This window comes from Trichomycterus rosablanca, chromosome 10 (assembly GCF_030014385.1).
Source record: "Trichomycterus rosablanca isolate fTriRos1 chromosome 10, fTriRos1.hap1, whole genome shotgun sequence".
NCBI classification, from domain to species: Eukaryota; Metazoa; Chordata; class Actinopteri; order Siluriformes; family Trichomycteridae; genus Trichomycterus; species Trichomycterus rosablanca.
The window spans coordinates 24,481,596-24,509,575 of NC_085997.1; the positions used below are offsets into that span (position 1 = coordinate 24,481,596).

Genomic DNA, 27,980 nt, shown 5'->3' on the forward strand with positions numbered 1-27,980 from the left:
TAGGTGCAGCAGATCCAGAATAAAGATTGGCATCTGGGCTGATGTGCAATAAATAAAGAAGTACAATTAAACAATTGGGGAGATACAATAAGTGCGATCACAATTCACAATTTAAAAATTATATTACTTACTTGTAATTTACGTGTAACTTATATGATTTCCGCCCCTTTGTAGATACTTGATGTTTAAATTTGGTCTGGGTGGCCCTAATTCTTAAGTTGCTAATTTATCCTGATTACTACGATGAAGTTGCTCCGAACTGAGGTAATAGTAGTCATGGTGACGAGATCGCTACACCAGGTTACGTGTGACGCAAGCACGTAAGTGCGAGCCCTCCCGGAAGCCATTTAGAATGTATTGCAGCGCCTGCAGTTCGAAAAAAAGAGCCTTAACATGAGAGTCTATGAGAGCAATCCGGGGCGATTTTCAGTTAGACTGAAATCACCCCAAAAGGGGCGGTACTGTACGGAACACAACTCGACGCTGATTGGACGATATTCCGAGGCATGACAGACTCCAGAACAGTCACAGCTGTGATAGAAAAATTTCTTCCCTTTCGCCCTTGGGTGGTGCGTCGCCCGATCGCCCTAAGGAACGAGCCGCCCCTGGTCAGAGCGCAGGGTAAGCCATCATGCGGAGCCCAACAGTGGCTGCATGGCAGAGCTGGTATTCAAACTCTCAACTTTTCAGCTGATAGCCCAAAGCTCTACCCACTAGGCTACCACTGTCCCTGTCCTGTGTGTAAGACCCCAAAAAAGGAGGGCATGACAGTAGACAGTCAAGATAGTGTCTACATCACACAAAATTAAAACCCTAATTGATGTAATTGTGATGCAAGCAAATGAACTAGAAAATATCCATTTTAATGAATGTTCTATTCACCACAGTCTACTTGAGATACTTTAGTACAAAAAGCATAAAATTTATCTTTCCTTCTCTTCGAAATGAAAGGGTGGTGAACCGACCACACAGAGCTGTACGTTCTTTTCTGTTTTGGCATGTTGACAGCATGAACAGGTATCAAAAGTTAGTAATTAACTAGCATTTCAGGGCTGGACGTTCTGTAATAAATTGGTGGATGTCCTCACAGAAAGTGATGGTTTACACCAGTTTAAAGTAAGCATTCAGTAAGCTTTCAAAAGAGAACAAATATGTGTCTGTCCAGGCGTTACGGCAGACTACGGACAGGCAGATAAAAAACGGACATATAGGGCTGCGGCGCAGCGGTAAAAACACACGCTGGAACCAGAGCTGGGATCTCGATGGCGCCTGCACAGAGATGAGAAAAGAGTGCTGTCAGGGTGTGTCTCTCCGTACACAGTGCTGAGCTGCACTGCACTTGTCAAAGTGTAGGTGATAAGAGGCATGCTGCTCACGTGTCGGAGGAGGCGTGGGTTTGCTTTCTTTATTCTCAGTCGGAGCAGGGATCGGCATTGGTGGAGAGGAAGCGTGACGCAATCGGGCAACTGGACGCTCTAAAAGGGAGAAAATGGGGAAAAAATGCATAAATAAAATATATACAGTGTATCACAAAAGTGAGTACACCCCTCACATTTCTGCAGATATTTAAGTATATCTTTTCATGGGACAACACTGACAAAATGACACTTTGACACAATGAAAAGTAGTCTGTGTGCAGCTTTTATAACAGTGTACATTTATTCTTCCCTCAAAATAACTCAATATACAGCCATTAATGTCTAAACCACCGGCAACAAAAGTGAGTACACCCCTAAGAGACTACACCCCTAAATGTCCAAATTGAGCACTGCTTGTCATTTTCCCTCCAAAATGTCATGTGATTTGTTAGTGTTACTAGGTCTCAGGTGTGCATAGGGAGCAGGTGTGTTCAATTTAGTAGTACAGCTCTCACACTCTCTCATACTGGTCACTGAAAGTTCCAACATGGCACCTCATGGCAAAGAACTCTCTGAGGATCTTAAAAGACGAATTGTTGAGCTACATGAAGATGGCCAAGGCTACAAGAAGATTGCCAACACCCTGAAACTGAGCTGCAGCACAGTGGCCAAGATCATCCAGCGTTTTAAAAGAGCAGGGTCCACTCAGAACAGACCTCGCGTTGGTCGTTCAAAGAAGCTGAGTGCACGTGCTCAGCGTCACATCCAACTGCTGTCTTTGAAAGATAGGCGCAGGAGTGCTGTCAGCATTGCTGCAGAGATTGAAAAGGTGGGGGGTCAGCCTGTCAGTGCTCAGACCATACGCCACACACTACATCAAATTGGTCTGCATGGCTGTCACCCCAGAAGGAAGCCTCTTCTGAAGTCTCTACACAAGAAAGCCCGCAAATAGTTTGCTGAAGACATGTCAACAAAGGACATGGATTACTGGAACCATGTCCTATGGTCTGATGAGACCAAGATTAATTTGTTTGGTTCAGATGGTCTCAAGCATGTGTGGCAGCAATCAGGTGAGGAGTACAAAGATAAGTGTGTCATGCCTACAGTCAAGCATGGTGGTGGGAATGCCATGGTCTGGGGCTGCATGGGTGCAGCAGGTGTTGGGGAGTTACATTTCATTGAGGGACAAATGAACTCCAATATGTACTGTGAAATACTGAAGCAGAGCATGATCCCCTCCTTCCGGAAACTGGGTCGCAGGGCAGTGTTCCAGCATGATAATGACCCCAAACACACCTCTAAGACGACCACTGCTTTATTGAAGAGGCTGAGGGTAAAGGTGATGGACTGGCCAAGCATGTCTCCAGACCTAAACCCAATAGAACATCTTTGGGGCATCCTCAAGCGGAAGGTGGAGGAGCGCAAAGTCTCGAATATCCGCCAGCTCCGTGATGTCGTCATGGAGGAGTGGAAAAGCATTCCAGTGGCAACCTGTGAAGCTCTGGTAAACTCCATGCCCAGGAGAGTTAAGGCAGTTCTGGGAAATAATGGTGGCCCCACAAAATATTGACACTTCAGGAACTTTCACTAAGGGGTGTACTCACTTTTGTTGCCGGTGGTTTAGACATTAATGGCTGTATATTGAGTTATTTTGAGGGAAGAATAAATGTACACTGTTATATAAGCTGCACACAGACTACTTTTCATTGTGTCAAAGTGTCATTTTGTCAGTGTTGTCCCATGAAAAGATATACTTAAATATCTGCAGAAATGTGAGGGGTGTACTCACTTTTGTGATACACTGTACATGTATATAAACGGACATATGGTCACCATGCTCAATAGAATAGAATAGAATAGAATAGAATAGAATAGAATAGAGGTAGCCAGTACCCCTGTGAAAACCAGCTTGGCCCCCCCTACGGCCCCCCTAGGAATACATTATATGTAAATCAAATTGAATATGAAAAAGAAAAGGACTGAATAAATGACATTTAAGCAGAGCAAATGCCTTAAATGGTGATTCTTTGTTGATCTGTTTACTTCAAACTCAAGAAAATGTAGACTGAAAACTGCATAAATAAAATGTTGAATTCTATTGAATATCGACTGTTTCCTCTTAATGCCCACTTGGGCAGAAAGTAATTGGCCCCTCTAACATACAGTGGGGCCAAAAAGTATTTAGTCAGCCACTGATTGTGCAAGTTCTCCTACTTAGAAAGATGAGAGAGGTCTGTAATTTTCATCATAGGTACACTTCAACTATGAGAGACAAAATGAGGAAAAAAAATCCAGGAAATCACACTGTAAGATTTTAAAGGAATTTATATATAAATTATGGTGGAAAATAAGTATTTGGTCAATAACAAAAGTTCAACTCAATACTTTGTAACATAACCTTTGTTGGCAATGACAGAGGTCAAACGTTCCCTGTAAGTCTTCACCAGGTTTGCACACACTGTAGCTGGTATTTTGGCCCATTCCTCCATGCAGATCTCCTCTAGAGCAGTGATGTTTTGGGGCTGTCGCTGGGCAACACGGACTTTCAACTCCCTCCACAAATTTTCTATGGGGTTGAGGTCTGGAGACTGGCTAGGCCACTCCTTCGTTGCCCAAGCGGTGTGTTTGGGATCATTGTCATGCTGGAAGACCCAGCCACGTTCCGTCTTCAATGCTCTCACTGATGGATGCAGGTTTTGGCTTAAAATCTCACGATACATGGCCCCGTTCATTCTTCCCTTAACACGGATCAATCGTCCTGTCCCCTTTGCAGAAAAACAGCCCCAAAGCATGATGTTTCCACCCCCATGCTTCACAGTAGGTATGATGTTCTTGGGATGCAACTCAGCATTCTTCTTCCTCCAAACACGACGAGTTGAGTTTTTACCAAAAAGTTCCATTTTGGTTTCATCTGACCACATGATATTCTCCCAATCCTCTTCTGGATCATCCATATGCTCTCTGACAAACTTCAGATGGGCCTGGACATGTACTGGCTTAAGCAGGGGGACACGCCTGGCACTGCAGGATTTGAGTCCCTCTCGGCGTAGTGTGTTACTGATGGTAGCCTTTGTTACTTTGGTCCCAGCTCTCTGCAGGTCATTCATCAGGTCCCTCTGTGTAGTTCTGGGATTTTTGCTCACCGTTCTCATGATCATTTTGACCCCACGGGATGAGATCTTGCGTGGGGCCCCAGATCGAGGGAGATTATCAATGGTCTTGTATGTCTTCCATTTTCTTACAATTGCTCCCACAGTTGATTTATTCACACCAACCTGCTTGCCTATTGTAGATTCACTCTTCCCAGCCTGGTGCAGGTCTACAATTTTCTTCCTGGTGTCCTTCGACAGCTCTTTGGTCTTGGCCATGGTTGAGTTTGGAGTCTGACTGTTTGAGGCTGTGGACAGGTGTCTTTTATACAGATAACGAGGTCAAACAGGTGCCATTAATACAGGTAACGAGTGGAGGACAGAAGAAGAAGTTACAGGTCTGTGAGAGCCAGAAATCTTGCTTGTTTGTGGGTGACCAAATACTTATTTTCCACCATAATTTACAAATAAATTCTTTAAAAATCCTACAATGTGATTTCCTGGATTTTTTTTCCCTCATTTTGTCTCTCATAGTTGAAGTGTACCTATGATGAAAATTACAGACCTCTCTCATCTTTCTAAGTAGGAGAACTTGCACAATCAGTGGCTGACTAAATACTTTTTGGCCCCACTGTAGCCTCTTGTCCCTGCCTGGCTCTAAAAACATGCAGTCAGGTTAATTGGAGACACTGAATTATGCCTACACCTATATGCCCTATAGGTGAATGGGTGTGTGTATGTGTGTGTGTGTGTGTGTGTGTGTGTGTATGTCCTGCGATGGACTGGGGACCCTAATTGGAAAAGTGGTTAAGAAAGTGAGTAATTGTATACCCAATACAAATGTCTTTGCAAACAGTGTGGCTAAAACTTGAATTAACAATTTTACAACAGTAATCACTGACATTTAGTCATCTTCCCAGCCAACATTTTTTGTGGGGCCATTATGGGTAAAAAGTGGGATATTACTGGGGTCCTGGCAGCTGTCCAGAACAACTTTTCTCACTTTTATATTTTATTTATACTCATCATCTTAGAAATATAATTAGGGCACCACATGACAACTCTGAATGCCAGATAGGACTTACTAACTAGAACTTTGATGGCATTTTAACCAAGACACATCACCGTCTACATGTTTTCGGAAGGTGGAAGAAATGCTCTGTACTATGCAGGCACAGGGAGTTTATCTGAAACTCACCAACCATGACCATAAGCAAGGATTAAATCAAGGTTACCAGGACCTGGCTTGCTGCACCACCTCAGGGCTGATAAAGGCAGAGGCACTGCATCATATGACCAGGGCTCTGTTGTAACACTTACCTCCCAGTCAGCTTCACTTCTTCTAATCCAAAGTAAACAAGCCCATATTTATTGTTTTTCAAACAATGAAATGTATTTATTTAAGAACATTCTATCAGGTCACATCTTGCTCCACAAGAATCTTTACACCTGACCACGATATGTTGGATATCCCACTCCACTCTTTTGGAAAGGCTTTCCACAAGATCTTTGAGGTTTTTTCTCAGAATTTGTGCATATTCAGCATAAAGAGTATTTGCAAAATCGGGTATTGATGTTGGACAGCAATGCCTGGCTTGTAATCAACACTTAAGTTCATTCAAAAAGTGTTTAATGAGGTTGGGGTAATGACTCACGGTGCACTGGAATTGCTCTATACCAAACTTGTCAAACAGGCACAGATGTTGAAGAAAAGTTAACTTTGGGCTAATGCAAATGTTGGGTGGAAATTAGAAGTAAACCATTTAGCAAAGATATGCTGTCCAGAGCATACACAAAGGACACTGGGCAGAAGCCAGGGTAACATCCTGGATGGGGTGCCAATCTGTAGCAGAGTAACACACACTTTTACTTTACAGAGCTATTAATAAAGGTCATTTCACATAATGGCATTCACATTTTGTTCATCAGTGACTAAGGATAAAGGAATAAATGATCTGCTTCATTAAGTATGGAAAAAACCCAGAAACATGGATGCAACACATCAATACTCCCATAACAGAGAACCAATCCATTACAGGGCAGAGTGCACACATACAAGCACCAAGGGTCATTTTAGAGTAGCCACTTTACCTTCTGCATGTTTGAGAAGGTGGGAGGAAACCATTCCCAGAAAACCCATGTAGTTACGAAGAAAGAAAATTATACATTAATTACACAGTGACTAGAAGCTGATGGACTGAACCCAGGTCCGGGAAGTGGCCATCAATAAAACAGACGAAATGAAGACATTAAACAGAAACATGAGCAATGCTGCAATAAAAAGTAAATCATTAGTAAAAAATCATTAGTAATAAAATGAGTCATACAATCAGGCATTAAAAATATTTACACAGCTTATGCCAACAGTATAAATGCCATGTTTGACTCATCTTACATTTGTTTTACTTGTCGAGTATTAATTATGACTTGACCTGTTTTACCCATTTATGGGCCGGGAGTGTACATCCTGTCTAAGAAAAAATCAAAAACAGTCTATTTCTCTACATACCTTTTTAAGCCTGCTTTAACTCTGTTCTTAAATGATCAGGCTGGTCAGTGTATACATACAGTACATATATGTATGTGTGTGTGTATTCAGAGAAATATTCATACACTACTAATATTATGATTATTTTTTATTCATCACAAACGGTGGATATTTAAACCTGGTAAAAAGTCTGTGTGTGGATTACAGGTGCACGGTAAACACAGGGGCTTTAGCATCCTAATTAAACAAACATTTTTAGGTTCACCCATTGTAAAAATGTTTTTTGTAGTTTTCCTGTAGACCGGAACATTTTCACAACAGGCTGTGTAGCTAATTCTGAACATGGGAACAAGACAATTACATAATTTACTGTTAATGATACTGCAGTGGGATGATTTACTGTAACGAAACAATAATAGGGCCAGTATAATGACCTCAATGACCAGATGAATAGACCTGCCCTATAACTGAAAATACAGAAGATTGGTAGTGCTGTTCAAGCTGTTCAGGATCACAGTGTTGGCTTCATCCTGTAAGCATAGCATAAATAAACAGACACTGGTTCAGTTTATAGGGTTTTCATGAAGGCTACCAGCACGTTACAAATATCCACAACTACTAGTCTTTCTGCTTCTGTAAAACATTATGGTTTATTTTTCCGATACGGTGTACATACATGCTCAGTTCTCTGGTAAACAATTGCAACAAAGTTCTGTGATAAGGTGAAAGGTACAACAACATTTCGAACACAAATACATTTTATGATAAAAATCAGACATTTTTGTTTTCCTCATTGCAATCTGTACACTGAAAAATAAAATGCATCCGAAACCAATAATAATAAAAAATTAAGTACGGTCTGACCAAGACTATTCATTTCCAGAACACTTAGCTCCACAAACTTTGTTTGGACAAAAGATAACACATGACATCAATACAGTCAATAACTTAACACATTCAGAACATCTGGTGTAAGAAGCAGATTAGTTATACATGTTCAAAAGCCTTTCTCTGTAGGTGTGCACATGCACACGAGTTTGTGTACTGTATACGAAGCATGCACATGACTATCTCTTACTCTTAGAAACTAATGAATAAAATACTCATGACTCTATTCATTCTTGGCCTCTTGTTCACCATTGTTTAGTTAGTGCTAATTATTTTATAAAAATCTCATGGTAGGAATAATCTTGTTTAAACAAGATGAAATGAAACACAAAAACAGACTCACGGTCTATAATTTTATCCTTGAACACATCATCCCGACTCTCGGCCCATGCACCACTTTACCCCCAGACGACCACAAAGTCCCAGTATAGGATATCATATACTCTAACACAAAGCATGCGTTCAAGTTCACGTACCAAAAACACAGGCCCCTTCCCACCCCACAAGTGTACATGATCACGAATATCGGCAGCGCCCTCCCTCCTCCCCACAAAGAAACATCTTTTCGCTTCAATATATTTTGTTTGACAACAATCAAATGAGAGGACCACAAAAGATGAACAATAACTTAATTAAGTTGCCATAAGTGCTAAATGATACACAAAAGTTACAATTTCTTATATACTCTTATATCTCATATATTATTACAAAGTCTTCCATTAATTAGAAGTGGAAAAAGTTAACGGCCACTATGACATCACTGTACTTAAATGACCCAAAGTAAACTGTGTTGACTTGACATCTTAACGACTGCTGCTGAACAGAATATTTAAGACACAGACACACTTAAAGTGCAATAAGTAAAATATTAAAGTGGCAGTATATAATGTTTTTGATAGAATTCTGAAGCCTGAAATATGAATTAAAAGTCATTTTCTGGGTCTGGCTTGGCACAAGCTTTTCAGATTTGTGTAACCTGTGGAATCATTAAGGGTTTGTAACAATACACTCGGCTCGATGCAATTTAAATTATGATATTGATTTATGATTAGATATAATTCAATTAAAAACATTTCAATTAGAAAAGTCAACTGGAAAAAAGTTTTTTATGATGTTATGTAAAGCTTAATGAGCATGCTGAATAAAATAGTCAAACAAATATTTTGCCCCCACTAAGAATATTTACAATACTCTTGAAAGAAATGTCTAAATATCTAAAGCATTTAGAGACCTTACAGATTTGGCTGTCGTTCTTTCAATATAAACTATTTATTTATAAATCCTCCTGTGCTTCTTTAAAACATTGCATTAATATAAATGTTACACCTTTACATACTTAATGACTCTATATGTCAACTGTATTAACCTATAATAAGCTACAATTTGGGATGCAGTCTTTGCAGTGCACGTTTACATCTGGAGTGAATGGCATTGCTTTATACAGTTCACGTCATGAAGCTGTAGTTTATTATTATTGAGGTGGGTTTGGCTCTGTGACCTATAATGCACCCAAACAAATTTTATAACATCTCAATTCTATTAACCTACAATAAGCTATAATTTGGGATGCAGTCTTTTCAGTGCATGTTTACATCTGGAGTGCATGGCATGGCCCATACCTTTTTATAAATCGGCTAAAACGGGTTGAGTAAGGAGCGACTTAACGGGATGTAACGGGAATACTGACGATAGACGAGCAACAGATACTTTTATTTCATCTCAACTGCCATGCATGAGCACAGTGATGATTCCCCCTTTGCTGCTACCTGAAAATACACATACACACCAATTCTGTTTTGGTCTGTTGCATATTTTCACATTTTTCACATTACCCCCTGCTTAAATAAGGAGTCAGCAAATGGGCAAGATGTGAAGCACAATCAGTGTCACAAAATACTTAGAACAACACATTCCTACCAGGAAGCTCTCCAAATCCACCAAAAGTTACATACTGCAACTTTAATCTTAGCGTTTTTTTTAGACATAAGTAGAAACATAGAAACAGTACACAGAAATCTATAAAAGTACTGTATCAGTACTGAACATACATTAATAATATTTAAACAGTAAAGCATCCTGAAAGCCCAACTAAACAGGTATTTGTCTTAACCTCACTGTATGAATGAAAATATCAGAATAAAAAATACTGCACACATTGTTAGACAGCGATAATAGGACAGAAAGATGTGTGTGTATAGTACAAACACATTACCAGGATACCTATTGCAAGCCATCACCACATCCCCCCTGCTACATGTTTCAAAAAGCACAGTGGTGCAGATCAAATCTCGCTGTCCTGTAGCAGCTCGGAGGGCTGATAAACAGACTATAAAAACATAAAAACACTCAGGGGATGAATATCAACAAGTCGGATTTCTCACTGAGCTGTGCAAGAATTTTCAGAGCATTTCTATTGGATGAGCTTGTCTTGATCTTGGACCTTAAATCTAGGTCTTGAAAAGTGATCCTCCTGAGAACCTCTACTGTGTGAAATTCTATCGCAAAGACTTTTCCTGCTTTGATGGTCAACACATAAAGGCAGTTAATAGGCAAAGATAGAATACCAATGTTAACACAAAGAAAATAAGTGCTTTTGTATGTGGGATTAAACAAGCTTCACACTGACATCAACTGCTTTTCAACAGATGCAAATAACATAACCAACATCAAAGCATGCCGTTACACTTTGATATGATACTGACCATAAAAGGTATGTAAAAATACTGAATAGCATATTCTAAGATTTCACTATTTTTTAGTAATAGCCAATTTAAACTCCTTTCAGACAAGAAGTTTGACTTGTTATGGAATGATATTCTATGCTAACTACCATACTAAATCCCACCTAACAGATGTATGTAGTAAGCAGTATGCAAACAACATTCGCTTGGAAGTTTCCAGGACGTCAGATACTTCTGGATGACATTCTAATCTGGCTAAATTTGTCAATATGTTGCCAAATCTACATTTATACTGATGCATCCTGCATTTTACAGTGCAGTTGTTTAAAAAACACAATTAGGAAAACATCTGTCAGGCAGCAACAGTGACATCTAGTACAGAGCTTTAGAACTTATACCAGTGCAAATCTGGACCTTAGATGAATATCTGGTGCTGCATTTTCAGTCATTTCTAGTTATTTGAATTGTGAGTTAGTTAGCACACCAGACCTAAATAATACTTAAAATGACTAAGTATAAGGATAAAGGTAATCAGGGGATATGGTTTACACACATTGAGTGCGTGGCATAACACTCTACTGTTCCACTAACACACAGGCAGGAACTGAGAGAAAATATTAGTTGTATTTACAATGTGCTACCACCAAGTGAAAACAACACATTTCTAGTGACAAAAAGTCGAAGAACACAAAAAGTACCACTAGATAAGGACAAAATCCAGGTAACTTATTTAGCTCTGACCTATTATAGATCTTGTTTTGGAAACAGAAAGTTTCCCATCAGTCCTTTATACAGTTCAGGTAATGAAGCTGTAGTTTATTACTGTTGAGGTGGGTTTGGCTCTGTGCCCTATAATGCACTCAAACAAATTTTAACTACAAGCCCAACAAAACTCAACAATCATGAACTGCCAATCAAACTATAATTTACAGATGCAATCAAACTTATACCAACCCCATTGCAAATTAGATTAATTAGCAAAATGTATAGCAAACCCCCAGGTGGAGCCGGGTCCGGGTCCTTTCTGTGTGGAGTTTGCATGTTCTCCCTGTGTCTGCGTGGGTTTCCTCAGAGAGCTCCGGTTTCCTCCCACAGTCCAAAAACATGCAAGTGAGGTGAACTGGAGATACTAAATTGTCCATGACTGTTTGACATTAAACTTGTGAACTGAGGAATCTTGTGTAATGAATAACTACCGTTTCTGTCATGGATGTAACCAACGTGTAAAATATGATGTTAAAATCCTAATAAACAAACAAAATAGTTCAACACAACTAATTAAACAAGTGGTTTCTCCAAATTCAACACAAACTGCAACTTTTAATGACGGTAACACAAGTAAATAGAACTACAGGCCTTGAATAAAATTCTGATCCCATAATGCATTGCACTTTCTGGTAGTCACATGCTGTCTATTTTACCAAGTAATGATTGCTGCATACTCAACAGCAAACAACTATTAGAGTAGTAGGCAAGTAGCTGAACAATTATGGATTATGTCTAATAATTTACAGACTCTCGTAGTCAAAACCGTAGGTGGACTGACATTGTAGCGTACCGAGTCTGAACCTGGTTATAATTTTGGGATGGTGTGTGAGTGGTTAAAACCTAATACATAAGATATAAGATAAGCCATACTGACACTAAAAGGCAGCTGATTAAAAACGGACAAATTTTAAAAGTCAACTAAGAGGAGAAATGTCTGCAAACTGAAGTGGTTCAGAATTACAAAGTTATTTGTATATCAAATCTATTATGTAAGAAATTTGTTATATATTACATTGTGCAATGGATTTTTCCAGGTAAGATTGTGCATGGATGCAACAGGATGCAACAGGATGCATGGATGCAACTTTTTGAAGGTTCCAAAGGTGAATTATCAAAGGTGTGACATTACTAGTAAATGTTTGGAAGCTAGTCAAACACTGAGGGCAATTAATTTTGTGTAAGAAGGACCAAATACTGAACCTGGTGTCTAAACGTCACAGAAGCACACTACCTAAAGTAGTACAATGTGTGCATTTTGACACAAGGGCAATCATCTCATTCTGCAAAATAGAGCCCTTAACATTCAATTCTGCTCCACTATAACTTATCAAACAAGTCTTTAAGTTATAAACAGTCAAAAAAACAGACAAAAAGTGGTTCACGTACCTTTGACAACCAATAATGTAAAACAGAGAACTTGTCTGTTTTTGTTTCTGTTAATATGATTATAAAAAAGGCTTAGTTACATTGTTTCAACTAATTCTAACATAATACATACATAACACTAAATATTCATTATTATTTATAAGTTATTGTGCTGTGCCAATTTTGGTTTCCGAACATGTCAGGGTGTTTTCCTTAGTTAAGTGACACTGAGACACACCACAAACTTGAGGTGAGGTGATGCCTCTGTGAGCCCGTCACATCAGTACGGCAGCCTTGTGACAGCAAGAAAGAGCAGTCGGCTCCTAAATGCTATTTTCCTGACAATATAGTGTGTTGTACAAATTTAGAGATGTCCAAATTCATCCATATTTTTCTAGTCAAGTTAAAAAAATTCTGATAAATTAGGAGCAGATAATAAAGACAATGCCAATACTGGTATGACAACGATGTCAAAGGCATTATAATCACAAGACCCAATTAAACACTTTTGGCTGTGCCGGCCTCAATCTCTTTGAGACATTTGTACAGAACTCTAATAAGTTTTGGCCAATCAGGGGCTCTGATCTTTGTGCAGGACCCTAGGCAGTCAGGGTTTGCCTGTACACGTCTCCAATCCTGTATTAATAAGCAGTTAAATCTCTAATCTCAAACAGCTGAAAACTTAAATTGAGCTTTTCCGGCAGTGCTGGCCTCAATATCTTTGAGACATTTGTATTTACATAAAATTTTTTGGCATTTAGCAGATGCTTTTATCCAAAGCGACATACAGTATACAGTCTAAGCAATTAAAGGTTAAAGACCTTGCTCAAGGGCCCAACAGTGGCAACCTGGCAGTGGTGGAGTTTAACCACTAGGCTACAACTGCCTATAAATTTGTATATAAATCTAATGAATTTAATCCAAATGTAGGGAAGATATGTTTTGTAAAAAAAGCTTTTTGACATATTACCTAATGCTGTGCTGCACTGAATGTGCTAAATGCCTTTATTAATACAGTTGTACTATGTTTCTATATCTATTAGGCAGCAGTTTGCCCACCAATAAAAGCTTAGGGTTCTCCACTTCAATAATACTTGTATTTTTTTATATAAATATATTGTGTTTATGCATTTTCTCCCCTTTTTCTCCCTTTTAGCACGTCCAATTGCCCGATTGCGTTATGATTCCTCTCCATCAATGCCGATCCCCGCTCTGATTGAGGAGAACAAAGCTAACCCATGCCCCCTCTGACACGTAGGCAGCAGTCGTATGCATTTTGTCACCTACACTTCGACGAGTGCAATGCAGATCAGCACTGTGTACGGAGAGACACACCCTGACAGCACTCTTTTCCCGTCTCTGTGCAGGCGCCATCAGTCAGCCAGTTTGACGCAGACTGTTAACAGCAGTACGATTAACTACTGAAGCAACCAACACGCAGGAGGATTTAATTATTGAAACCATGTCATGTCCTTTTTTATATTTATATTAACAGAACCAAAAATAAGACCAGTTTTTAAATAATGTGTTCAAAACTGAAAATCAAAACACCAAAAAAAAAAAAAAAAAAAAAAGCTACTGCACTGAAAGCATTTAGGTAGTGCTTAAGCAAAACTAATAAACAAACACATATGAAACCACTCATGTAGTTCTGATTTGACTTGAATCTATGCAAGTCAAAGCACTTTGTCTATCAACAGTCTCACAGAGCTCATATGTGACAGGACAAAGAAATAATGCAAATACATAAAAAATTTAAATATTCTTAAGAAATAGTGTGAAATACGTTAGCCTGTGGGAATGTCCTATTTTCCAGTCATATATGAACAGCTCGAGGGAGAACACAACACAAAATATACATACAAGTGACGAGGCACTGGACAAAATAGACAAAAACCACGGGTCAGTTCAGCTTCCCGAAGTCAAATATGACTGTTATGGTACATGTCAATATACTGTACTGTATAAGTAACTTGCATTTAAACTCTTAGTAATACAATTATATTGATGATCCTTACATGCCCCCAACATTGCATGTTTCAGTTTTATGGTGTTTGAAACCATGTCCAGGAAAGGAGGGGTGGAAAAAAAAACACCCACAGGATGAAAAGTAGCATCAGAGCAGTGGGATGTCCAACCGGGAAACTGTCTGCCCGTGTCCTCCCTTCCTGTTTAATGCTTTCCTGGACTGCTCCAAGAGGATTGAACAACTTAGGAGACACTCACACACACACACTGCAAACCAAACACTGGTGCTGCATGTTTAAAGGCTGTGCCAGGCTGCGCTAGACACTGAAATGATACCGAGCGAGTGCTACCACTAATTTTCACTCACTCGACCTACACAGTGAGTCAATGTGCTTGTTATGACGAGTGGAGTAGGAACCAAGGGGTGATAAGTTCTGTCGTCTATTTTCCTGTCCCCCCTCTTGAAGTCCTGAGGAGATTTCCGTGATTGAGACACAGCCTAGCTGACCAGGGCACAGGCATTTTTATAACTAGCATGCCAGCAACAACAGAGATTAAAGATGGTTACGATTAGGATATGAAATGATTTATGATCACGTTCCGAGGCATAGTGGATGACTATGGGTAACCATACTTGGACTCCTCCGTCCGCATCACGAACAGTCTCGGGTCATCACAGATCTGACGTATAAGCTCTTAAGGATTTCTGATAGTAGCAGTGATGTCTAGTGGTGGTGCTGAATGGGTGATGTTGCAGCACTGCAGGGAGGGGGAATCGGGACACCCCCAGTGTGAAAAGGCACAAGGGAGGAGGATGAGAGAAAGGAAGGGCAGCCATGTGAGCTGATGGAGTCAGCTTTACGGTAAGGAAAGCACTGAGTAAAGGAGAGGAGGGGAAAATCAGGGTGGGCACAGCTATGAAGGTCTCCTTACATCCGAGAACCTCTCTCCTGAAGGATCTGTAGAAAAAAGACAAAGGAAAAATTGATAAATCAGTCAGATTTTAAGTCAACCAAACATATTGGCACTCAGGTGGTGCAGCACACACACTAGCACACCAGAGCTGACATCTCGAACGTGAGTTAGAATCTCAGCTATGCTACTGGCCGGCTGGATGCCCAAACAGACAATAATTGGCTTGTCCATCACAGTTGGATGCCGGAAAGTATTCCTCATGACTGGTGCAATTACGACCTCAGGGGCGAGGAATAATGAAGATTGATGTGTGACTCTCCATGCGCAAGACTGAGCCCCTTATGGACTCGTCTTGTGCAGGTGAAAAGATGCACACGTGTCGGGGGGGGTTGTTAGTCACAGCTCTCCTCAGTCAGGAGTGGAAGTCAGTGGCAGTAGAGAGGAAGCGTAATGCAATTGGGTAATTGGACATGATTAGATTGGGAGGGAAATCGGGAAAATGCTAATATATACATATATACATATCAAATAAAGATTTAATATTATGCCCATGTGCACACTGTGAATCAGACTGATATAAAATTTTAAATCAATGGCTGCGTCCAAAATCGCATACTTCCATACTGAACAGTACATGAAAGCAGTACGCAAAAGTGAGTAGTGTGTTCAAATACGTAGTATTCATTAAACAGTATGTGAAAAGTACATGGATGACCTACTGCATGGACAACCATTTTTAACTATGCAAACACAGCACACTGCGGTCTGATAATCTATCCCATAATTCAACTGGAGCTGAAAGATGGCGGAAAGCGGAAGTGTAAGTAAGACAAAAATGAAAAATGTGATGATTGCGTAAAACCCTGAGTAATGTTATCAGTAGCTTTTTGGAGAACTACAGAATTAATTTTGTCTGATTTTAAAATTGTTAGAACTGTGGCGATGTGATGTCATGCATCATGTGACATTGGTAACATAGTGGACATTGTCCCCCCCCCCCCGCCCTCACCCTTACACTGGCGTTATACTTCAGACCAGTGGTGCTTGGGTGGCACAGCTAGTGTAACACTAGCCTACCACTGCAGAGTTGGAGCTCCTTATTTCTCAGCTGTACTACTGGCCTGGTCAGACACTCAGACAGGAGGGGTCAAATAGGGTTTCTCAGTAACCCCATGCGTCGAGACGAGCCGTGGAGAAACGCGTACGTGACTATCCATAAACGGTATAGCTTTGTGTGTGCAATTAATTGCTGGCAACCACACACGTAGGGAGGCAAACTGCAGAGGGGTCATAAAAGTACTGAAGGTTTTATAATAAAAAAAAACGAACAGTTTTGATGCAAGGTGACATTATTTGTATCAGAAAGGGGGGCATTTAAGTCATTTAGCAGACAATTGTGAGCAAATACAATGCAAGCAATTTAGAGTTAGTGGCAGCTTGGCTTGGTGGGGCCTAAACCAGTAACCTACTAATCAATCGTCCAGTACCTTCGTCTCTGGGCTGATACTGCTCCAGTTGTGTTCATGCAGCACAGTGTACTTGTTATTTATAATATACTTGTTATTATACTCTCTATTTATTCTTATTTTGGACGTTAATGGTTTTTACTTAAGACTACAAAATAAGAATACAAAATTCTATTTTAAGAATAGTCAAGAAAAATAAATCAAGAAAATTAAACATTCCACCATCAGCCACATTTTGCTGTGAGTAATTGTGGAACAACACCCACAATTACATCATACTAGTATGATGCATTGTATTGCAAAATTAATATTATCTCATATTTTTCTTGTCCGTATTCCTTGAGGCTCTGTCAATAAACAACTGACATAACAGGGTGACTTTTAATAACCAACCACAAAAGTCTTCTGTTTGCTTGAAAATGGGTATGTTTTTTTTTAACATACCAGTAATATGGTATGTTACTGATGCCTCAAGGACTCATTTTCTCCTGCAACAAGCATAATAATAGCATGTCTAATAAATGGACAGTTATACACTCCCTGTCCATTTTATCAGCTCCACTTACCATATATAGGAGCACTTTGTAGTTCTACAATTACTGACTGTAGTCCATCTGTTTCTCTGCATGCTTTGTTAGCCCCCTTTCATGCTGTTCTTCAATGGTCAGGACTCTCCCAGGACCACTACAGAGTAGGTATTATTTGGGTGGTGGGTCATTCTCAGCACTGCAGTGACACTGACATGGTGGTGGTGTGTTAGTGTGTGTTGTGCTGGTATGAGTGGATAAGACACAGCAATGCTGATGGAGTTTTTAAACACCTCACTGTCACTGCTGGACTGAGAATAGTCTACCAACCTAAAATATCCAGCCGACAGCGCCCCGTGGGCAGCGTCCTGTGACCACTGATGAAGGTCTAGAAGATGACCAACTCAAACAGCAGCAATAGATGAGCGATCGTCTCTGACTTTACATCTACAAGGTGGACCAACTAGGTAGGAGTGTCTAATAGAGTGGACAGTGAGTGGACACGGTATTTAAAAACTCCAGCAGCAAAACTCCTGACCATTGAAGAACAGGGTGAAAGCAGGCTAAAAAGATATGTGGAGAAATAGATGGACTACAGTCAATAATTGTAGAACTTTAAAGTGCTCCTACAGTGTATCACAAAAGTGAGTACACCCCTCACATTTCTGCAGATATTTAAGTATATCTTTTTATGGGACAACACTGACAAAATGACACTTTGACACAATGAAAAGTAGTCTGTGTGCAGCTTATATAACAGTGTAAATTTATTCTTCCCTCAAAATAACTCAATATACAGCCATTAATGTCTAAACCACCAGCAACAAAAGTGAGTACACCCCTTAGTGAAAGTTCCTGAAGTGTCAATATTTTGTGTGGCCACCATTATTTCCCAGAACTGCCTTAACTCTCCTGGGCATGGAGTTTACCAGAGCTTCACAGGTTGCCACTGGAATGCTTTTCCACTCCTCCATGACGACATCACGGAGCTGGCGGATATTCGAGACTTTGCGCTCCTCCACCTTCCGCTTGAGGATGCCCCAAAGATGTTCTATTGGGTTTAGGTCTGGAGACATGCTTGGCCAGTCCATCACCTTTACCCTCAGCCTCTTCAATAAAGCAGTGGTCGTCTTAGAGGTGTGTTTGGGGTCATTATCATGCTGGAACACTGCCCTGCGACCCAGTTTCCGGAGGGAGGGGATCATGCTCTGCTTCAGTATTTCACAGTACATATTGGAGTTCATGTGTCCCTCAATGAAATGTAACTCCCCAACACCTGCTGCACTCATGCAGCCCCAGACCATGGCATTCCCACCACCATGCTTGACTGTAGGCATGACACACTTATCTTTGTACTCCTCACCTGATTGCCGCCACACATGCTTGAGACCATCTGAACCAAACAAATTAATCTTGGTCTCATCAGACCATAGGACATGGTTCCAGTAATCCATGTCCTTTGTTGACATGTCTTCAGCAAACTGTTTGCGGGCTTTCTTGTGTAGAGACTTCAGAAGAGGCTTCCTTCTGGGGTGACAGCCATGCAGACCAATTTGATGTAGTGTGTGGCGTATGGTCTGAGCACTGACAGGCTGACCCCCCACCTTTTCAATCTCTGCAGCAATGCTGACAGCACTCCTGCGCCTATCTTTCAAAGACAGCAGTTGGTTGTGACGCTGAGCATGTGCACTCAGCTTCTTTGGACGACCAACGCGAGGTCTGTTCTGAGTGGACCCTGCTCTTTTAAAACGCTGGATGATCTTGGCCACTGTGCTGCAGCTCAGTTTCAGGGTGTTGGCAATCTTCTTGTAGCCTTGGCCATCTTCATGTAGCGCAACAATTCGTCTTTTAAGATCCTCAGAGAGTTCTTTGCCATGAGGTGCCATGTTGGAACTTTCAGTGACCAGTATGAGAGAGTGTGAGAGCTGTACTACTAAATTGAACACACCTGCTCCCTATGCACACCTGAGACCTAGTAACACTAACAAATCACATGACATTTTGGAGGGAAAATGACAAGCAGTGCTCAATTTGGACATTTAGGGGTGTAGTCTCTTAGGGGTGTACTCACTTTTGTTGCCGGTGGTTTAGACATTAATGGCTGTATATTGAGTTATTTTGAGGGAAGAATAAATTTACACTGTTATATAAGCTGCACACAGACTACTTTTCATTGTGTCAAAGTGTCATTTTGTCAGTGTTGTGCCATGAAAAGATATACTTAAATATCTGCAGAAATGTGAGGGGTGTACTCACTTTTGTGATACACTGTATATGGTAAGTGGAGCTGATAAAATGGACAGTGAGTGTAGAATCAAGGAGGTGGTTTTAATGTTATGGCTGATCTGTGTATACTGCAGAGCCAAGAATACTGATTCTTGCTCAGATTTGTTTACAACTTTGTGATTGCACTTATTTGGAGGTAATTAGTGAGGACCTGTCGAATTTTTTTATGACGTGTCTAATGTACAAGAACAACATCTAACATCATAAAAGTTGGACTGTAAAAGCTTTAAACTCTTCACCTCCTGGCTTGATCTCACCTTAGCCTTCTCGGTCGGCTCAATAACAATCCCGTTAGTGGAGTTGTTGAGTTCCCGGGAAACCACACACAGAAACTCGGCCTGGTCCTCATTTCCATAGTTGTAAGATGAGCCAATGCTTATAAGCTGGAAAAAGTGAAGACATTGAATGAAGTCGATGCCACTGTAAACAGTTTTCTAAACAAAGGTAAAAGGGTGACAAGCGCAAAGAGACTCTGGTATACAAATCGTTTATCAGGACTGCAAAAACAGGCCACGACATAAACTTACAGTCTGCCATTGATTCTCGGCCCTGAAAGAAATTAGTGGGCTTAAACTTAGCAAAAAACAATCAGTAGACTTACAAAAGATTTGCTTTTAATCTGAGTGAATGAATAAAGGACCGGATGACCCATTCAAGCATTTATCTAATAAAGACCAATTCACTTAGACTGAAATTACATCCGAGTACCTCCACTCTGCAAATGTCATTTCCAAGAGCCAGAGAATAAAAGCTTATAGATTTAAAGAAAGTGAAATACTTCCTTGCCCCCCACCAAGCGCCAATTGGGGTCATCAGAGGTAAACAGGACCACACACATGCACACATACAAAGAAATGCACACAAGCACATACAAGAACACACAAAGAAAAGAAAGAGACTCACCTGCTCAAACTTCCAACCATCAGACATTGTCGAAACCATCTGAGTGAGTTCTTCTTCCTGACACTGGAGCACACGGTACACATGCTTTACAGGACCCTGAAAATACAAAAGCTCTTATTTCTAGATCTGCTTTTACAATTCAAAATACAGACACTGAAAACTGAAGTGATGCAAAAAAGTCAAGCATAAACATGAAGAAACTATAAACAGATGTAGAACAAAACTGCTCAATGCTCAAAATTTGTGCAAGCGTTCCAGTATTATACAGAGATCTCGCTTGCAGATACAACCAACTCCAGAATTAATACAAGTACAAAAAACACATTTGTGTAAAATACACATATCATGGGACACTTCACGTTTCACTCAAACAGCTGGAGAAGCTTTACTATATGGACAAAAATATTAGGACTCATCTGTTATTCATAGACTTCATGCATTACATTCAGTCCCATTGCCACATGTGTATTAAATTAAGCACCCAGCCATGCAGTCTGCCTTTACACACATTTGTGAAAGAATGGATCGTTCTTAGGCGCTTACTGAATTCAAAAGTGGTACTATAATAGGATGCCACCATTGCAACATTCAGTTAGTAAAATTTCTTCCCTTCAAGATATTCCACGATCAACTGTGAGTGGTATTACTGAAAAGTAAAAGCATTTAGGAATCACAGCAACTCAGCCACAAAGTAGCAGACCACAAAGTTACTGAGTGATGTCGGCGAAGTGCTGAGGCTCATAGTGCATAAAAGTGCAAAAAAGTCACCAATGCTCTGCTGACCTTATTACAGTTTCTAAGCTACATTTACATTTTCAGCATTTAGCAGACGCTTTTGTCCAAAGCGACTTACAGTAATGTGACAGTATACTGTCTAAGCAATTGAGGGTTTAGGGCAGCCTTTCTCAACCGGGGTGCCGTCTGGCTTCGTCAGGGGTGCCATCAAAAATATTCTGACGTTACTGATATTGAAAATGAAATAAAATTTAAAATACAAAAAAAGTCAACTTATCATGAAAATGTAGACCATTAGCAGCCTCAAACATCAAAAATGGTCTCACACGCCCCTTTCCCCATGCTACAACGTCAACGCGGGTTGCGTGCGTTGCCTATAGTGATGAGTCGTTCACGAACGATCCGATTCTATTGAAGGGCTTTTTAAAATGAACAAAAGGAACCGAGTCGCGCCTCTGGGAGCCGTTATAATATATATTTGTAGTTCTTATCGGCTGTAATTCAACCATTCCGCTTCCATCAGTAGAGGGAATTAATCAGTCATAATAAAAGCTGTTTATTGTCGAAATTCAAATCACTTTCAGTATCGCGGAGAGAGCAAGCGACACACACACACACACACACACACACACAGAGAGAGAGAGAGAGAGAGGTTATTACCTCATTAATGTAAATATTATCATTTTTATTGTTATTATTTTGCACTGTTTTTATTAATATTTTATTATATTTAATATTTTGCACATGTAACTGTTTTGTATATATTTGTTCTTTTTTATTGTTATTTTTATTATTTCTCTCTAACTTGCTTTGGCAATACGAATGTCCTTATTTGTCATGCCAATAAAGCTTCTTTTGAGTTTAAGTTTGAGAGCCATAACCGAGCTACAGAGAAACCATGCAGACAATGAGCAGTGGTAGCGGGATAATGATAAATAATTGAGAAATAAACTATAAACTTGTTTAATGATGTTAAATCTGATTGGTTCATGGCACGTATGTTTTAAAGCAGAAACAAGCACGGGCTCATCTCTGCACAAGAGAGGATTTTTCTGAAACTTAATGCAATGCAACCACAGTACGTCTCTTCCCTGTAGTGTTTTTGTGTGTTAGCAGTACGAGGGATGCAGAGTGTAAGTTTTTTAATAAATTTTAGACTGGGGTGACTTGAGATTTTGAAAACTTTTAAAGGGTGCCGTGACTGAAAAAAGGTTGAGAAACACTGGTTTAGGGCATTGCTCAAGGACCCAACAGTGGCAACCTGGTAGTGGTTGGACTTGAACCAGTAACCTTTTGATTACTAGTCCAGTACCTTAACCAGAAGACTACAACTGCCCTATACTACATAACAAGTACAGACCATATATGATCCACATTTCAGTGTGTAGCTCATATATTCAATTTTTTGAAGACATGTTGAGGTTTTTATCTTCAACTTTAAATGTAAATTAGTAATGAAAAGAAAAACTATGGGACTTAAGCCACAGCTGTGTATTTTCACAGATTTGTATTGCATGTTTTAATCCACTCACCTGAGATGTCCTGTTCTCATTGTCTCGTATTCTCTCCTTCACCAGTCTCACCAACGATGCAATGTTGTAAAACTCAGCTTCCTCCAGAACACCTGCAAGAGACAATCACTGTTAAACACATAGGTTGTTACAGCCTCTTGTATTTAAAATGAGCATATTGCAACTGGAAAACAGACTATTATAGCGCCCAGGTGGCGCAGCGGGATATTTCGCTCGCACACCAGCACCAAGTTTCGAAACTCAGTGTTGCCTCCGGTCGGCTGGGCACCATCTAGAGGGCATAATTGGCAGTGCCTGCAGCAGATACTAACTGGCCACCTTATCTGCAGGGTGGGGGCCGGACTACGTGTGGGTGGGTGGGTCTTCATAAGGACCCTGTAAGGACCCTGATTGGCGGAAGAGATGCCTGTGCAGAAAGCAGGGGCGAGAAGAGGAGGGCTGTGCATGTGTCGGAAGAGGCGTGTACAGCGACGTGCTCTCCTCGGATGCAATCTGGTATCTCTGGTAGAAGCGGAAGACAAAATTGAGTGCGCTAAATCGGGAGGAAAATGCATTAAAATTTTTTTAAAAAAAACAGATGATTCTGATTAAAGTTCTTAAACAGTTTCTGAAGTGTGCAAAGCAAAAAAAACTATACTTTAATCTATCATTTTTTTAAGTTCTGTTGTGCACAGGTTTACACATAAAATGATCTGGTCTTTGATCTGCTTTGTGTTAAATTGTTTAACTGAACCAAAAATTAATCTTATATGGTAAACACATACTATTTCTGTCTACATTAACAAAGATGATAAATTCCGGTAAAGAATGTTTAATTTAAACAAGCTTTGTGATTTAGCATTATGGTGACAATATCTGGAGCAGCTACAATAAAATATTCAGGTGTTACACATTAATTAAATATAAATAAAGAGGATATCTTTGAATATAAACAATTAAAAACAATTCCTAATATAAAAAGTGGCAGCATCCCTACATATTGTGTGTAACTGTTTTATCAACATTAGCCCTGCTTGCATCCACTGTATACCAAACAGTGTGAAGGCCTCAGAGAAGTGGGTGGTAAAGGGGTGCCAAGTGTAAATGCAGCAGTTCACTAAAGAGGATTTATACGCCCAATTATATGATTTGTGAAAGTATAAAATATAGGATTTGGTGAGATGAGTGTGAGTTTTATTAGTCCCGATGTTTTTAGCCAATAAGCTTGGATGTGAAGGCTATCAGTAAGGCAGCAGTGAGTAAAGATGCATTTACAATATAGAAAATAGTGACTGCTGAGGTACATTTTGACAGTAATAGACAAATGACTTCTTTAAATTTACCCCACGATGAACTTTTACTTTAACCAAAGTTCCAGCAAAGTCATCCTTTACCATCGAACTCTGTATTCTCTCTCTACAGAAGAGTTCTTCTGAAAACAATCATATAATGATAGACAAAACACAGACAATCTTACCCTCCTCTGCAAGGTTCTTGTTGATGATCAGTTTTCCATGCCTCAAATAATTTAAGATGGGGCCGAAGTATGTGGGGTCCCTGTCAATCAAGTAAGCTCCTGTCTCATCCTGTACAGAAAAAAACAATTGTAGGTTATAATTAAAAGACCACAGTTTCACCTTATATCATAGCTTAATTGGATGTTTTCTGTGTTCTCCTATTATACAGATGTCGAGAGGAGTAATTATTGGGTAATATTTATATTCATCTTTTTAGTTCATGTCTTTCATCTACTCCTTGACCTAAATAGAGCTACACATAGAAACACAAGAACATTCTAAAGCAGGAATAAAGGCACAGAAATGGGGCACTGCAGTCTAAGACTGTACACGTGAGGATAATTGGAGTAATTGCTCTCTACTCCCAGACATTACACCTGCTTCTTATACACATGCTGAATTCTCAATAAAACCTTTGCATATGGGGAACTGCAGCTTTGTGAATCCTGAACTTATACAGACTTGCAAAGCGTCTTATTGTCGAGATTATTATTTTTTAAACGTCATGTTTTATACACTTTGGTTACATTCATGACAGAGATGGTAGTTACTCATTACACAAGGTTCATCAGTTCACAAGTTTAATGTCAAACACAGTCATGGACAATGTTGTATCTCCAATTCACCTCACTTGCATGTCTTTGGACTGTGGGAGGAAACCGGAGCTCACAGAGGAAACCCAGGCAGACACAGGGAGAACATGCAAACTTCACACAGAAAGGACCCGTACCACCCCACCTGCGGATCGAACCCAGGACCTGGGTTTTGATGTGAGGCGACAGTGCTACCCACTGATGAGCTCAGCTACAAGACAGTTTGCATATCTGATCAGACACCATTTCAAAACGTTTTATTTGTTTTGTATTAAATGTTTTATCCTGGTCAGGGTCAAGTCAGGTCTGGTTCCAACAGGAAACACTGGGATCAAGACAGGAATAGACAAAACAAGGCACCAGTTCCCCGCAGACACAGGCAATCATAGATGCAAGAGTGGACTAAATTTCAAATACAGACAGAGATGAACAGGGGAGTAAAATAAGGTTGAATAACATGACTCAGCTATAAAAAAAAATCATATTACCAATTAATGGGTTAGATTACAAAGCAACATAAAACGCATAACCTAAATCTTTGAGAAATGTAGATCATGAAATAATATCATTAACTGAACATCAACTTTTCCATATTATTTACATCCAATGGATGCATTAAATCCACTGTCTGTTGCCAACTGATGGGTACATTTGGGATTAGTCATAATGGTGCAGACACACAGCTTATGGAAACAATGGGATCAAATGATGCATGAAATGATTGGATAGCAGCCAATAAATAGTCGAGATTTTTACATCATCCGTACATTTAGTCATTGTGGCCAAATAACCTGTCTGACCACAAAAGTATTTTTCAATTGTCATTATGATTAGCAACAAAAGTTCAATCGAGTCTTACAGTGACAAGTTTTGCACAAAAAGCCTTTATGTCAACATAAAGCTTAATGTCAACTGTGATCCAGCAGCTTCAGTATGAGAATATAATAAAACTACATCTTTTTTGTTCCTAACCTTGTTAAAAGCCCACTAAGTATGTCATTCTTGCAGACAACTGTTTGCATATGTGTGACTAATGTTACAATCCTAATGTGAACCCTAACGTGGGGCCAGCTGTAGCCTAGTGGTTAAGGTACTGGACCAGTGATCAGAGGGTTGCTGGTTCAAGCCCCACCACAGCCAGGCTGCTGTTGTTGGGCCCTTGAGCAAGGCCCTTAACCCTCAATTGCTCAAACTGTATACTGTAACTGTAATGTAAGTCGCATTGGATAAAGGCGTCTGTTAAATGCTGAAAATGTAAATGTAAATATCTATGATGAACATACTGAGATCAAAGCTTTTTAGACTTTCCTATTGTTATGTCTCTGGCGTAGTGATAGAAAAAAACAAAAATCATTCAAATATTAACACGTGTTCCCTACAAGTGTGTGTGGGTGAGCTATTGACTGGACCGGGTGGAACGGTGGCTCAGTGGGGAGCGCTGTCTCCTAACAGCAAGAAGGTCCTGGGTTCGATCCCCAGGTGGGGAGGTCCGGGTCCTTTCTGTGTGGAGTTTGCATGTTCTCCCCGTGTCTGTGTGGGTTTCCTCCGGGTGTTCCGGTTTCTTCCCACAGTCCAAAAAACATGCAAGTGAGGTGAATTGGAGATACTAAATTAAATCCATGACTGTGTTTGACATTAAACTTGTGAACTGATGAACCTTGTGTAACCAGTGAATACCTGTCCTGTCATGAATGTAACCAAAGAGTAAATAAATAATTGACTGGACCTATAATATTAATTGAAGGTTAACTGTATGGCACAATGAGGGGTTTAAGCTGTTAGAATCCCGAGTCAATAAGACATTTCTTACTTTATCTGAGTCCAGATCAGGGTCGTCCTGACACAGTCGGTACAGAAAAGATTTGGGATCCCTGCACAGGGTTTGTTTGGTGGTGATAAAGTAGGTCCCACCGACATTGAGGCGGACCCACCGCGAGCCCGGTTTCTCTGCAGGGTCGGACGGGGAGGTCGGGTTGCTCTTCACGGGAAAGCCGAACACCGCGGCTCTGGAGGCGGACAGACCCGGACTAGAGGTTGACAGACCCGGGCTGGCTGCTCCGCTGCGCGTCGGTAGAACCAGGCTGGGTGACGGGAGGAGAATACTGAGGGAGCCGCGGTTCTCCCGGTGCTCTGTCTGCTCCAACAGGCCTCCTGCACTAGCCTCCATCTGTAACTCCGCCATGATCTTAATATCCTGATAATGTCCCGTTCACACCAACAATAACTCCTGCACTCAGTGATGTGTCTCACCCACCTCACCTAATTCCTTCACCAACACACACAGATCGCTCTTCTCTAATGGTGTCTGTCTGTAGGGCGTTACAGAATGAACCAGCCGAGCTCTAAACACACAGCTGACACCAGATAAAAACGCTGACTGAGATAATAACACTGCAGTGAGACATATTTTATAATTCTGTATAAGAAAAGACAAAAACAAACACCGATCCGCTTTGTTTATTCAAACGACTCATGTAGCCTAGCTCCCTACAAATATTATGAAGGAACTGGAACATAAAACCTCCGGGTCGAGCTTCAGCATCCATAATAAAAGCATGAAGTTCATCTTCCAAAATGCTCTAGATTTGCCAGAATTGATTATGTTGCCTTCAAATAAGTTCATAAACATATACAGTGGGGATAAAAAGTCTAAAATGCGTCTATTTTGCCCTTTTCTCGAATTTATTTACGTTTATATATGGGTGATTCTTCAATTGGGGGAACTTTTACGTCCCTAGGTTATACATTTGTGTTAGAAATACTTTACTACAAAACAAATATTTTAGGTATTAAAAAGATCATTCATTGCATCACTAAAAAAATCACATACAAAAATAATTATGATTTTAATTTTTTATGATGATTTAAACATCAATATTTTGCTACTTTGGCCTTGTCGCCATCCCAGACTTAAAAACTTCT

The 27,980-nt window shown here is 40.1% G+C and overlaps 1 protein-coding gene across 1 annotated transcript; it reads right to left on the reverse strand.

Annotated features, from left to right (window-relative positions):
• Positions 1 to 14,351: 14,351 nt before the first annotated feature.
• kctd2 (potassium channel tetramerization domain containing 2) lies at positions 14,352 to 27,431 on the reverse strand. The gene is made up of 6 exons (XM_063003709.1): positions 26,869 to 27,431; positions 24,426 to 24,534; positions 22,970 to 23,061; positions 20,703 to 20,798; positions 20,057 to 20,182; positions 14,352 to 15,564 (listed from the first exon to the last, which is right to left on the reverse strand). Exons 1-6 carry the CDS (start codon positions 27,238 to 27,240, stop codon positions 15,535 to 15,537), a joined length of 825 nt encoding a protein of 274 aa, XP_062859779.1. The 5' UTR covers positions 27,241 to 27,431; the 3' UTR covers positions 14,352 to 15,534.
• Positions 27,432 to 27,980: the final 549 nt, after the last annotated feature.

What these genes read in the sequence shown, in the direction of transcription:
- kctd2 (XM_063003709.1), bottom strand. Translation starts at nt 27,240, where the DNA reads ATGGCGGAGTTACAGATGGAGGCTAGTGCAGGAGGCCTGTTGGAGCAG. An exon ending in CTGATCTGGACTCAGATAAA is followed by an intron (nt 24,535 to 26,868) that starts GTAAGAAATGTC and finishes TTTTCTGTACAG; the next exon opens with GATGAGACAGGAGCTTACTT. An exon ending in ATGAGAACAGGACATCTCAG is followed by an intron (nt 20,799 to 22,969) that starts GTGAGTGGATTA and finishes TTGTATTTTCAG; the next exon opens with GGTCCTGTAAAGCATGTGTA.